Source organism: Felis catus, chromosome A2, assembly GCF_018350175.1.
Source record: "Felis catus isolate Fca126 chromosome A2, F.catus_Fca126_mat1.0, whole genome shotgun sequence".
In the NCBI taxonomy this organism is placed as follows: domain Eukaryota; kingdom Metazoa; phylum Chordata; class Mammalia; order Carnivora; family Felidae; genus Felis; species Felis catus.
In genome coordinates, this window is record NC_058369.1 from 50562625 (window position 1) to 50576763 (window position 14139).

Genomic DNA, 14139 nt, shown 5'->3' on the forward strand with positions numbered 1-14139 from the left:
TGCAAAGTCCTGGTTTTTATGTGAACTCCTACAATTTTCAAATATTGGTTTTATTTTTCTTAACATAATGAGGGCCATGCAGATTATCCTTGAGAACCAAATTCAACTGAAGACTGCCATTTTGCAGCCTCCCTTTTGAGTTACCTTGGACCTCCACTGTGATATACCCATTGTGCTCTTGACTTTCTCCAAACACTGAATTCCCAACGTCCTTTCTCCATTTGGCAAACTCCTATTCATCCTTCAATACCCAACTCAAAGGTCACCCACTGTGAACTCATCCTCAAGCGTCTGACCCACTTTCCACCTCTCCACTAAGAAGGTAAAGAAGAATCAAACATGAGGTTAAAGAATTGACACACTGAAGAAGGGAACACAGAGGGAGACATAGAGAAGTTATAAAAGTGTTTCCCCACAGAGGAGGAATAAGGACCTCTCAGAAGAGTTACCCTATTGCTGACTGAAAAATCACTTAAAGAAAACAGTTATCCCATTAGATAAGAATCTAACTTTTTATTTATTTTAGAGAGAGAGAGGGGCAGGGAGGGGCGGAGAAAGAGAGAGAGAGAATCCCAAGCAGGCTCCATGTTCAGCACAAAGCCTGACATGGGGCTCAATCCCATGACCCTGGAATCATAACCTGAGCCAAAATCAAAAGTCAGATAGATGTTCAACCAACTGAGCCACGCAGATGCCCTGAGCAGAATCTAATAAGATGAAGTTTGAAAAGACCAAATATAAAGAAATGCAAGTACAGAATTCAAAAGATAGATTTTAAAAAAACAGCTGGCATAAAAATACCAGGGATTCAAGCAGGGTGCTCAGAGGGAGCCAACCATGTGAAGAGACTGAGGTCAAAAAGGCAAAAGCCTGCATAAGTTTCATTATTAGAAAGAATGTGTCTAGACAGCTCTGTTCTACTCTTAGCCCTTCAAACCTTCCTGGAGTATTCTGAATAGATCTGAATGTTAACTTGTGCAGGTCAGAGAAGCCTGGGGCATGACTTAGGTGGGGGGGAAGCGTGAAACCAAATCACAGGGTGAACTGAAGGGACCTGGGGTGTTTACTCAGAGGTGGGAAAGAGCTGGCTGGGTGGTCATGATTTCTATCTTCGAGCAACTGACAAGTCTCCACGTGGATTGGTCTATGTGGCCCTCAGGACGTGACCAGGATCGTGAGTGTAAACACTGAGATTTTATTTCAACATTAGGGAGAACTTTCTATTGATCGTGGTTGTCCCCAAATGGAATGAGCTATCCTGAGAGGTAATGAATACCATTTCTTAGGGACATCTAGCAGAGGGAGGGCCAGCTCCTGCAGAGAATGATAAAGGGACTAGAAAAGAGGCCTAGTGGACATCTGTTGTTTTATTTCTCCCTTCTTATAAGAGGACTCCAGTTTTTCAGGGGAACCACCCATTCTCTGTTCATGGGTTAGGTGGAGTTGAGTGTGTACGTGGCTTCAGGGGTGGGGATGTTTCCTGAGCCTGGTCAGTCAGAGCACTGCCTCTCGCTGGCCACAGGTGCAGCTTCAGGAGCGCTGGTGTGACCCATGTTGAGCAATCAGAGCCTATAAGACTCAATTCTGGGAGAAGGGAGCTCTCACTTTCCATGGGGCTTGATGCAGGGGGGATGTAAGCCTGGAGGGGGGGAGGGCATGTGGTTATCACATGGAGAGAGACTTCCTGTAAAAGAGTCCTTCATCCCACCCCCCAAAAAATTGAGGAAACAGAGAAAACTGGAGCAGAGCTGCAGAGAGATGGGAGTTCTTCTGTGTCCTTGAAGCCCCCATTCCTAAAGCCAGCCTTGCTCTGGAGAGCTGGTCAGTCCCTTTCCTCCTTCAAGTCAGTTGAGTCGGGTTTCTGTTGTTCACAACCATAAAAGCTCTGACCAACATGATGGCTTCTAAGGTCTCAGCCAGTTCCTTTGGCTACACCGGATCCTTATCTCATACTTAAAGCAAGGGCCACCTGTGTGCATATGTCCACTTGCCCGCAGGAATCCTAGGATGGCTTGTGGAATGGGAAGTGCTGCTTCTAGTCATAAGAACAGACTGCACTGCAAGGGGAAATGGAGAATCATGAGAAGGTAAGTTATTAAGTCAAAGAGCACCCTGAGTCAGCGAGAACCTGGTAGGCAGAGCAGCTGCCCCAGACCCAAACCCAGGAAGGACAGCTGGCCTGGAAGTTTCTCCCTTCCTGCAGATGCATGAGCAGCTCATGGCTTGGTGGGTGGGGAAGGAACATCCCCTCGAGTGTTAGGACCCAGCTCAGGAATAGGGAGGAGGCTCCAGTCTTCAGGGTCACTAGAGAGCCACCATTTAATGAGCACCTGCTGGATGCCAGGCCTGTGTTGGGCACTTGGCCTACCTCTGCTCTTCAGAGCAGCCCCCTAGAGTGAGCACTGTCACCATCTCCATCTCCTAGGTGAGAAAACTGAGGCTCAGAGATTGGCCCGGGTTCACAAGTCAGTGAGGGGCAGTTCTGAGACAAACTTCAAAAGCCCAGCCATACTGCTTCCTGCCGGTGATGAAAATGGGCCCAAAGTGGACAAGTCTGGGTTCTCTGGCAGTTTTTCAGGCTTTACCCCCTCATTAGTAAGATGGAGTGAATGACGATCCCTCTCCCCAGTCTGACCAGAGACGGCCTCACCGTTGCTGGAGGTCTGCGGGATCTATTAGTACATAAGGAGTGCAGCCTCCGTGCCGAGATTATCTATAACTGATGTGACACAAAGGGACCGCGCTGTGCTAAATCAGCCAGCCAGACTCTTCTCCGGCTCTCTCCTGGCCCACAGGGGCCAGGCCGTTTCCTTTGTTCCACAGGCACAGGCCTGGTAACAAGGCAGCCAGAAGCTCAGCTGTCGACATTTTTTCATTATTTTCTACCCTGTTAACCTCCATCACCAGTGAGGCTGCTGTCAGCCTAAATGAGAACTGAAAAGATTTATCTCACTTGTCCCAGGGCTCAGTCAGGAAAAAGACCCTTCATTTCCTAACGGCCCTGATGACCCTTTCTCTGTGAGTCACTCCCACCCAGGAAAAAGATGTGACACTGGCAGCAGGCGGGGGCTTCTGGCCAGACCGAGTGATCGGAATCAGCTGTTTGGTTTTGCAAAGCACTGTGATTTTTTTTTTATTGCACTGTATTTACCTTCCTAATTATGTTTGCTCACACAAATATTAAACTTAGACCACGTTTCATAAACACTGCCCCAAGAGGGGACCGGCACATATTGTGTGGTGGGAGGGAATTAGCCTGTGATTACCGTTTTGCTGTAGAAGTTGTCCTCAAAGTGGACAACCCAAATACAGACCACAGAGAGATTATTACATTTCAAATCAACTTGTTCTCCTCCTTGTGCTTCTAGCAATCCCAGGTCACCTAATCCCTAAAATTGGCGCCTAGTAAGATGAGCTCAATAATTTTGGTAATAACACTCACGTTGGTAGAGTGGTAGCCAGCTTTCCTGAACACTTACTGACCATGTCTTTCTTCGGACTAACACCCTCTTTTTTAAAGAAATTTTTTAATGTTTACTTTTGAGAGAGAGAGAGAGAGAGAGAAAGAGAGAGAGGGGGGAAGGGGCAGAGAGAGGGAGACAGAGAATCCGAAGCAGGCTCAGAGTTCTCAGCACAAAGCCCAACATGGGGCTCGAACTCATGAACCATGAGATCATGACCCGTGCCAAAGTCATTTTTGTTTTTTCCTTTTTATTTTTTTTTAAAGAGTTAACACTCTCTTAATCGTCCCCAAGGCCCTGTGTGTCTTTTTATCCTCATCTCACAAATGAAGAAACTGAGGCACAGAGTTAAAGTAACAACACCCAAAGACACACAGCTGATAAATGATGGAACCAGGATTGTGAACCTATGAACCCAGAAATTTAAAACCTCTGGACCCAGAGACCACACCCTGGTCAACGCCTCCCTGTCCTTCACATGTACTACTGGGAAGTAGTTGACCCTAAAACCATTTGATAGGACACAGAAGATGAGGCTCGCTGAAGCCAAAGGACCAGCCCATTTTACAGAGAGGACACTGAAGTTCACAAAGGTGGGTTCAGTTCTACAAACATTACGCACATCATCTACTGCCTGCCAGGCCTGCGCGAGAGGCCTGGGATATAGAGGATATAGAGGCCTCAGGGCGCATACAAGGGTAAAACCTTTCTGAAAACAACTAAGCACTTTGCTACAAGTCTTAAAAATGAGCAAACTTTTGACCCAAAAATTCCTGTTGCAGAAACCGACCATAAGATAATAGCAGTGACCGTGACGTAAGTATATATACAAAGACACTCACAGCAGTGTTATTTCTAAGAGTAAAATAATGGAAATAAGCTAAGTGTTCAACAATAAAAGATTGGTTAAATAAATGAGGGTAATCTATGAAATTCTATGGAATCATTTAAAAGTGGTACAGAAATATACTTATTGACTTGGGAAAATTTTGCCATACAGTGTTATGTAATTTGTTAGGTGACATAAGACAGTAAAGTCATATATGCAGTCTCATGTCATTTGGGAAACGTATACTGGAAATGTATAGATATGAGAACTTACAAAAACTGTATTTGCATTTATATGTTTAAAGAAATTCCTATGGCACCAAAGTGATTACTGCAGAGTGGTACCATTCCAAGTGATTTTAAATTTGTGTGTGTGTGTGCTCATGTCCATTTCCCCAAATTTCCTACAATGAACATGTAGTATTTGCCAACCATGCAGACATTTTAATTTTTGTGGGGGTGGTTGTGGAAGTGGCTGAGGCCACCAGCCGTATCTAGGATTCAGACTCAGAGTCTGGGACACCATGTCCAGCCCTCGGCCCCTTGCACCCTTCAACACACCTCCCCTCCTGGTCCCATCTCCACAAACCATATCCCACCCTGGCACCCTGGCAGTGTTGCCATGGCCAGCCTGGGGCAGAGATATCCGAGCAGGTAGAGTGGCCTGCTTGCCCACCTTTTTGAAGAGTCTGATGACATCCTCGCTGATCTGTGAGAGGCGGACGATGACATTGTTCATGAAGATGTCGTTGAGGGTGGCATGATCTCGACTCTCCCGCCTGGTCTGATGCAGGACCAGATACCAACAGTTCACGGGTGAGAGGAGGTACTGGTCCTTCCTGTGGAAACCAAGGCAGCTCAGGTTGGCCTCACTGGAACTGTCACCCACACAAGTGTTCTGCATTGTCATCCACTATAGCTCTTTTGAACTTCATGAGGCCCTTTCAAGTTCAGTTTCACTGGAACACATTTACAGCTAGTGAAGCGATCCCCCCAAGGTCCCAGAGCAGTGCTGGGGCCAAACCCAGGTCTTTGGGTTCTAAGTCCTATCCCATTCTCCTCTCCCACTGCATGTAGAATTTGCTACGTGCATCACTCCCTTCTGGGCAGAAGCTGTCTTCCATGGGGCTAAGAAATACTCAACCAATTGTGCTTGAAATGCTCCTATTAGTGCTAAAACTATGCAGTGGAAAAACAAAAGTAGACCCTTCCCTGACTCCCCAGCCCCTTTGTCCTCTTCCAGGGCCAGCTTCTGTGTCTTGGTCTCTTGGAGACACATGTCTTTGTCTCCCAGTGGAGCTGGGGGCTTGTTAGGATTTCAGCTTCGTATTTGGGAGGATGTCAACCCATCTTCCCAAATGGGATGCTTGAGTAAAGTACATACAAGACAAATAAATCCGCCCCCCCCCCCCCGCCCCCGTCCCGTAACAACTGATAGGTCTTCGCAGACTCCAGCCGGGCATTTTGATAAAACGGGTTCTCAAAGTGTGGTCCTCAGACCAGCTGCAACATCAACAGAGATCTCGCCAGAAATGCAGGTTCTCAAGCCCCATTCCAGACCTGCTGAATCAGAAATTCTAGAGGTGGCAATCCGGGTTTTAACACACCTTCTATGGGATTCTGATTCAAGCCAAAGTCTGAGAACCAGGTATCTACATACCATAGAGATATGTTTGAAATGGGATATGAGAAATAGGATGTTTCTGAAAAAGGAAATGGAGGAATATCTCTCACTTGTGTACACTTTCCCAAAGGCCCCTGTGTTGGCCTCAGTAAAGGGTGTGAGTGTGTGTGTATACACACACACGTATACATATATACATATACGTATGCATATATTTACACATGTGTGCACATGTATATGTATACACATATATGTATATATGCACAGACATGTATATACATATGTGTGTGCACATATATATACCCTACTCTCCAAAAAGAAAGAAGTAAGGGTAATTAGAAACCGATAATCTCATGTTGCCACATGTGGTGTTGTGCTGTGTTCTTGCCCTCTGGCCCTGATTCTTCCCTTATTCTACTTCCCAGGGTGGGAAGGACATGTTGGAAAAGGCAGGATGTGGGGGAGAAGACCATCTGCATGTGAAGGTGGTGGCCTCTAAGATAGCCCCAGACCTGCATTCTCCCCTCGGGCCCTCAGGGTGGGCCACCCCAGAGGGCTGGCCACGGATATGCTCAGCTGCCCACTACCAGTGATTTTGAGGAAGGGAATTCTGCTGACTCTATGACCACATTATCCTCCCACAGCCAAGGGGATGTGCCAGGGGTGCAGCCCCAACAGCCTTGGGCACCTGCAGCACCCCCACGCCCCAGACCCCACTGCAACTCCTAAGCTTGGGAAGGACAGGTGAGGAGGGGCCTCTTAAAGGAATTTTCTGGCTGTCACCAAATGGGCTAAAACTCTGCCCAGCTAGCACGAATCCAGGAGAAGGGAGTTTGGTTTAGAGGATGGTTACGGTGGAAAATGCCTAAAGATAAAGAAAGATAGGCTGCCATAGGAAAAAAAAAAATGAACAAATTGCTTCTTTGCTTGTAACCTAGAGAAAAAGCTAGAACACGAAAAAATTCAACCACCCAGCCCAATTCCCTCAGCATTTACTCAGCGTCAGGTCTCAGATGGGCTGTGGGTGACCGTGACACAGACATGCCTTGGAGAGGCTCCTTCTCAAGTGGCTGAGGCAGAAGAAAGGATTACAGTGGAAGGTGAGAAAGTGCTATAACAGAGACACACACAGAGCATCAGTTCCGCTTGAGAAGTTGGAGAAGGCACTACTCTCCCCCTGTGCTCTCCACATCCCAGGCACACACTCCCCTTTTCCGTTGTGCCAGGTTCCCTCCCACCTGGAGCCTTCATGCATGCTGTTCCCTCCATCTGGAATGCGTGAGCCCCTGCTCTTCTTGTGACTGCCTCCTTCTCTTCCTCTCGGTCTCAGCTTCAATGATACCTCCACAGAGAGTGCACCTGTGATCAAACGCTAAGGCACGGGTTCTCAAACTGTGGTACCTGGACCAGCAGTATTGGGATCAGCTGAGAACTTGTTGAAAGCGTAAGTTCTCAGGGCCATCCCAGGCCACTTACTAAGAAATCCTAGGGGTAGGCCCAGCATCTGTGTTTCAACCAGCCCTCTGGGTATCCTAACACACTCAGGTTTGAGAACATTCGCCTCAAGCAGTTTCCATCCCCATCCCTCACCCTACTGTAAGTTCTTCCAGAGGAGAGACTGTTCTGTTCCAGGCACCACACCCAGTGCCCAGGGATGTACCTGATTCCTAGTAGATGCTATAGAAACTTCCATGAGAAAAGAACACATTTGTTCTGGGTCTTGAAAAATGGGTAGGAGTTTTCCAAACAGAGGAGCAGAGAGAGAGAGAATTGTAGGCAGAGGACACCATGGATACAAAGATAGAGAAGTGGCTCCATAGAGCCAGAATTTCAAACATATTAAGAGAGGACTGGTAGGACATGAAGCTGGAGGGGCAGATTAAGGGCTTGATTGTGGGGAGCAACGAATGTCAAGCTAATGAGCTTGGAATTTATCCTCTAGGTCACATGGTTCTCTACCTGGCTATACATTAGAATCACCTGCAGAGCTTTAAGAAAACATCAAGAGCCAGGCCCAATGCAAGACCAACTAAATCAGAATCTCCAGGGGTAAAGCCTTAGTATTGGTATTTTTTTAATGTTTATTTATTTTTGAGAGAAAGAGAGAGACACAGCACGAGCAGGGGAGGGGCAGAGAGACAGGGAGACACAGAATCCAAAGCAGGCTCCAGGGTCTGAACTGTCAGCACAGAGCCCAACACAGGGTTCAAACTCACAAACCATGAGATTATGACCCAAGCCAAAGTTAGATGCTTAACTGACTGAGCCACCCAGGCGCCCCTAGTATTGGTAATTTTTAAACATTTTCTGTAGGATTCTAATGTGCATCCAGGGCTAAGAATGCCTGCTATAGGCAGTGAGGAGTCATGAAAGTTCCGTAAGCAGAGGTATGATTTAACCAAAGTGTGTTTAGATCACTGAGGGCAGACTGCAGGATGGATGGATAGATAGATGATAGATAGATAGATAGATAGATAGATAGATAGATAGATAGATAGATGAATGGATGGATGGATGGATGAGTGGATAAAGGGGTGGGTAGATGGGTAAATACATGAATAAGTGGGTGGATGGGTAGATGAGTGAATGGGTAGGTGAATGAGTGGATGGGTGGATAGATGAGTGGACTCATAGATGGATGAGTGTATGGCAGGATAGATGGGGGTGGACAGAGGCATGGGGCTGGAGAGAGGACGACTAGTCAGGAGGTGACCTTAGTCTAGGAAAAGAGAGAGATGATGAGGGCCTGGGTGGGTGGCAGTGTGGCCAGAGAAGGAAGGACTTGAGACACCTCCAAGGGAGCACAGATCATCATGGAGAGCTCCTGGAAATAGAGAGGAAGAAGAAGGATGGAGGAAAGTAGAGTGATTCCAAGGTGCAGATCTCAGGCAACTGGGTAGATGCTGATGACACAAACTGAGATAACAACTGCAAGGGAGAAGCAGGTTGGGCAGAAAATACTTTGCACATCCCATTTTTCACTGCTTCCTGAGAGAAATGGAAAGATTAAGGGAGAGATGAGATAATTGAGCTGTTACTCAAATTACTTCAGGGGCTTAGCTCAGTCTGGGATGCAAAAATTGAGCAGCATCAGGGAATTAAATGTACAAAATTTATGGAAGTCACAGCCAGAAGGTGAATTTCAGGTGGGGGAAAAAGAAGCCAAGTGATTTTGAAAGGGTAAAGAAGTGCTGGGATGGCTTGGGGGCCATGAAATAAGGTCACATGGTCAGAGAGACTTGGTCAGAGAAAGCCAGCACAGCCCTTTCTCATCAGAAGCTGTGGGCAGGAAGCAATCTCTGCAATCTCCGACGGAGTCCCACAGGGAGACAGGACAAGTGGAGGCAAGTGGAAGAAAGTTACCCGAAACAACCAAGGACTTGTCAAGCTAAAGTGAGCAGCTGCTGGGAAGACGAGGGTCTTGGTTCTCCCAGGCTCTCTTCGCAGTCTGTGTGTACGGGCCAGGCACAGCTAGGTGCTGAAGATGCAGCGGGGACCAGAGCAGGCGAGATCTTGCCCCCACATGCCTTCCACTCAAGTGAGGAGCCACATGGGAGGAACAGAAGATGGTGACACAGCCTCATAAATGTAGTCATGAGAAGGAGGTGTGGAGCAGAGGAGGGCCCTCTTGCCCACATTTGGTGGTGAGGTGATGGATGGCTTCCCTTCCTGGAGGAAGCACTTTCTTGACTAAGAACCAAAGGCTGCAATGAAGTTGGATAGGGCAGAGCTTTCTAGATGGAGAAATATAGTGAACAAAGGCCCAGAGGGAGGCCGGAGAGAGCATGTGGGTGAGTAGAACACAGTCGAGTGGGGCTCAAGCATGGCGTTCTGGGGTGGAATGTGGAAGGCTGGAGAATCAGACAGAAGCCACATAGCCAAGGGCCTTTATAAGTTCCATTACAGAGTTTGAGCTTTGTCCTCAAGTCAGTGGAAAGCCATCGAAGGATCTAGAGTGGGGGAGTGAACGGGTAAATCTGCATCTGCAGACTCTAGCTTTGGCTACTCTGTGGAGGACGGGCTCAAGGGGGCCAAGAGAAAAGATGAAGGATTCAAGAAATACCTAGGTGGTGAACAGACTGGGTCTGGAGATTAACCGGATGGAGTTTGAGATGCGGATGGGGAGGGAGGAAGAGATGTCCAAGAAGACTCCCAAGTTTCCTCGGTTGGGCACCTTGGGAGAGCAGGGGTGGCATTTGCTAAGCTGAGGAGAAGCAGAGCAGTGGTGAGGCAGGGAGGGACAGAGAGGAACTCCGTTTGAACACAACAAGTCTAAAGGGCTTAAGGAATACCAGGATGGTGATATCTGGGCTAGAGAAACAAATGGGGAAGGTGGTAGCAAGCACTCAGATGGTATTTGAAACCATGGAATGACATGGAACCCTGTACAAATGTGCACGACCACATGGCAGAAGAGGCAAATCCTCAGGAGGCCTGGCAAGGCTGAGGCTGGAGGGACGGGACGGGGCTGGGCTCCTCCCCTCCCCCTGGTTACCTAGGATGGCCATTATAGGCTATCCCATCCTTCCCTGCGGAGATGCTGCCCAGGCCTGACATCCAACCAGCAGGCCCGTGCGCTTGGTCTATCCCAGAATGGGAGACTGCTTGTTCTGCTCTCCTCACCTTCTCCCAGCCCTGGCTCCCTTTGTGTAGGGCAGCTCATTAATAGACTACAAGGCTTGGCTGGGGCAGGGGGTGGGGGCGGGAACAGGGCTGTCCACAGCCAGGATCAGGGGCGGAATTGACTGCTTTGTGGAAAGCTGCCACCCATGGTCTTGGCCACAATGGTACCAGGCTCTCACCATGTCAGAAAGAAGAAGCAAGAGCCACAGATGGAACCCAACATGGCAAAACAGAAAGTTGCCTGGACTTGAGGGTGAGTGTTCACCTGTGTCCACCGCACTGCCTACGTGACTTTATGCGGGTCTGTGCATAACCTCTGTATTCTGGCTACTCAAATGGTACCATTAGCCTTGGGATTAAACACCAGAAAACAGCTCCATGGTCATTCATTCAGCAGTTCATCCAGTCAATACATTTTTTATTGAATATTTCATATGGTCCAGACCCCAGGGATGTAATTTTGAACACAACAGACACAGTTCCTGCCTCCGCGGAGTTTACAGTATAGTGAGGGAGACAGACACCGCTTAAGAAATCCTGCAAATGTGTGTCAAGTTACAACTGCAGGAAGTGCTAGAGAAAATGATGCCAGGAGAGCCCATAACAAGAGGACCTGGCCTGGGGGTCCCTGAAGTATCTCTGAGGAAGCAGTTTTTAGGCTGGACTCTAAAGGAAGAGGGCAGGAGCCTGGTAAGGGGGGCGAGAGGGGAGGCTCAGGGGACAAGGGCCCAGGCAAAGGGAAGAGAACAGGCAAAAGCTCATGACGGGGTGGGGGAGTTTGGTGCATTTAAGGAACTGAATAAAGGCCAATGTGGCTGGAGTCCAGGAAGCAAAGCAGAGGAGGGGACAGGTCAAAGGCTCCAGCCCGCACATCGATCACCATCCCATTGGCCGTCTGGATTGTACCAGAACCCCAGGAAGAAGCACCCAAAGGCACATGGAAGAGCTGGACACCAGCCTTCCTTTTCCAGGGGGTTACGTGTCCCTTTTGAGAATGGGACCCCTTTGGCCTGAAACCCAGCTCTCCATTCCAGCACTCATTTCGCCTGCTGCAGCCACACTTTTGGAAGGTGTCACAGTGAACCTGGCCCGCGCTCTCTACTCTAAGGCACATCTTGAGCAGCCTTTCTGCTTTTCCAATCGTGCATCCCAGTATCTCTGCAGCAGGCAGAAGCAGCAGGCATATACATATGTATGTGAGAACTTTCACATACATATGTATATATATTTTCTTTTTCTTTCTTTCTTTTTTGGCCAGAAAACAGCAATGAAAATTTCTGGTGAGTCACAGCTTTCTTTCTTTGGCTAGAGTTGCTGGGTATGAGGCTCCAAGAGAATGCAGCTTAGAGGAGCAAGGTCTTGCCAAGCTGGTGAGCTAGGGAAATGAAATTAGCAGTGAGCCAGCTTCTCCTGCTTCTCAGCTGGGGGCCGGAAAATTCCGCTTTGCAAACAGAACCCATTTCCAGGCCTTCAGAGCCCCACGCTGCAGATGAGTCCAAATCTACTGCCCTGGGACTGTGGTTCCTCTGGGAGAGAGGCAAGCTCCTGCAGCTGACACCATCGCCAAGATGCCAAATCCCCGCCTCTGGCTTCCTGCTCCCTTCTAGGACGTTTTTGGGGCTTACGCTGGCTTGCTCAGCAGACTGCTAGCAAAGCTGCCCCTGAAAAAAGGCTCCCTCAATTAGTTCCAGGGCCCAAAAGGTAAGCAAAACCTCTTGCTACCTAAGCTGCACTGAGCAGGATTTGGAATTCATCGCCCTTACTTGGAGCATGAATCATTAAGCCCACAAATATTACCTGAGTGCCATCTTATGTGCCAGACAATGGTAAGCAAAATGAGTCATACTCCCTCATTCATGGAGTGTACAGTCCAGTGGGGGCCTCAGGTGATAATCAAGTCATCACATAAATACATAGAAAATTTCGGGGGACCTGGGTGGCTCAGTCAGTTGGGCGTCCGACTTCAGCTCAGATCATGATCTCGCAGTTCGTGAGTTTGGGCCTTGTGTCAGGGTCTGTGCTGACAGCTCACAGCCTGAAGCCTGCTTCATATCCTGTGTCTCCCCCTCTCTCTGCCCCTCCCCTGCTCACACTCTGTCTCTTTCTCTCAAAAATAAATAATAAACATTAAAAAAAAAAGAAATAAAATTGCATCAGTGATAGGGGCTACGAAGGAGAAATGCATGGTACCTCAAGGGTCTATAGTGGGGGCTTACCCCACCCCAGGGAGGTAGAAGTGAGCATCTGTTGACCATGCTGGTCCTTCTTACCATCGAGGCTTCAGTTGAGATGTTTCTCCCGCATGTGGCCTTCCCTGACCCTCAGGGGCTCCCTGGTCCCTAGCACAAACCCTTATTTTATTGTTATTACTGCACTCCCATTCCTGAGATTTGTCCTGTTCATTTACTTTCTGCTTCTGGTCTCTGACTCCTCCCAAGCTTATGTCTATCATGTTCACCACTGTTTCTCTGGAAGGACAGGGCACACAGTTGGCTGAAGATATGAAAAGTATCCAGAAGGATAAGCTGGATTCACAAGGATGGGCAGATTTCGGTGTAACACAGGGATAAAGAAGAGCATTCCAGCAGTAAGTGTGAAGGCTCCATGTGCATGGATGCCTTGTAAAACGGAGAGAAGGCACGCGTGGCCAGAGAGCAGAGGGGAGGTAACCAGGGGTGCAGACAAGGCTGGAGAGGTAGCATGAGCTGGGGCCTTGAAGGCCAGGATGAGCGTCTGGGCTGGGTACTGTTGTACACAGCTGCTGTAACAAAGCACCGCACTGGGAGGCTTAAATAGCAGAAATGTGTTGTCTCACAGTTCTGGAGGCTACAAGTCTGAGATCAAAGTGTCAGAAAGGTTGGTTCCTTCTGGGGGCTGTGAGGGAGACCCTGTTCCATGCCTCTCCTCTAGATTCCGGTGGTTAGCTGGCCTTCTTTTGTGTTGCTTGTCTTATAGACATATCACCCCAATCTCCACCTTCGAGTTCACATGATGTTTTCCCTGTGTCTGTGTCCAAATTTCCCTTTTTTATAAGAACACCAGTCGTACTGGATTAGGGCCCACCCTATGTGCAGGTTAACTTGATTATCTCTGCAAAGACCCTATTTCCATATAAAGTCACATTCTAAGGTTTTGGGGTTAGGACTCCAGCATGTAAATTTTGGGAGGACACAGTTCAACCCATAATAGGCTGCTGCCCCAAGTGGATCAGGAGCCCCAGAACAGTTTACATGATCACTCAGGCGTCTTTCATGTGGTCCATCAGAGAAGCGAATGGACCTGGGATACAGAAGATAAAGTCTGACCCCATTAGCTGGCATCCAAGGCCGGTCCACCCCGTTCCCACCTCCCCCTCTCTGCTTCAGAAACATTCTCCAGGCAGTGGATGAAGCTCTGAACCAGGGATGGGTTTCTTCATTTATCTTTTTTTTTTTTTTTTTTTTTTTTTTTTTTTTTTTTTTTTTTTGCCTCCCAAGGAAACTGAGGCCATTGTATTGTGAGTTGGAGAGGTTCTGACTCTGGTTAGATTCTGCTGCTAATCAGCTGTGAGTCCTTGGGCTTGTCACTCTACCTCTCTGAGGCTCTGCTGTCTCATCTATCATA

The 14139-nt window shown here is 48.2% G+C and overlaps 1 protein-coding gene across 7 annotated transcripts in view; it reads right to left on the bottom strand.

Annotated features, from left to right (window-relative positions):
- Window positions 1-14139, bottom strand: part of SRGAP3 (SLIT-ROBO Rho GTPase activating protein 3) — a 263049-nt gene that overhangs the window by 109837 nt on the left and 139073 nt on the right. For all 7 annotated transcript variants that reach the window (XM_019824938.3, XM_019824937.3, XM_011280178.4 and 4 more), the window contains exon 3: window positions 4966-5128. In XM_019824938.3, coding sequence (XP_019680497.1) covers window positions 4966-5128 — 163 coding nt within the window. The remainder of the gene's footprint in view (window positions 1-4965; window positions 5129-14139) is intronic.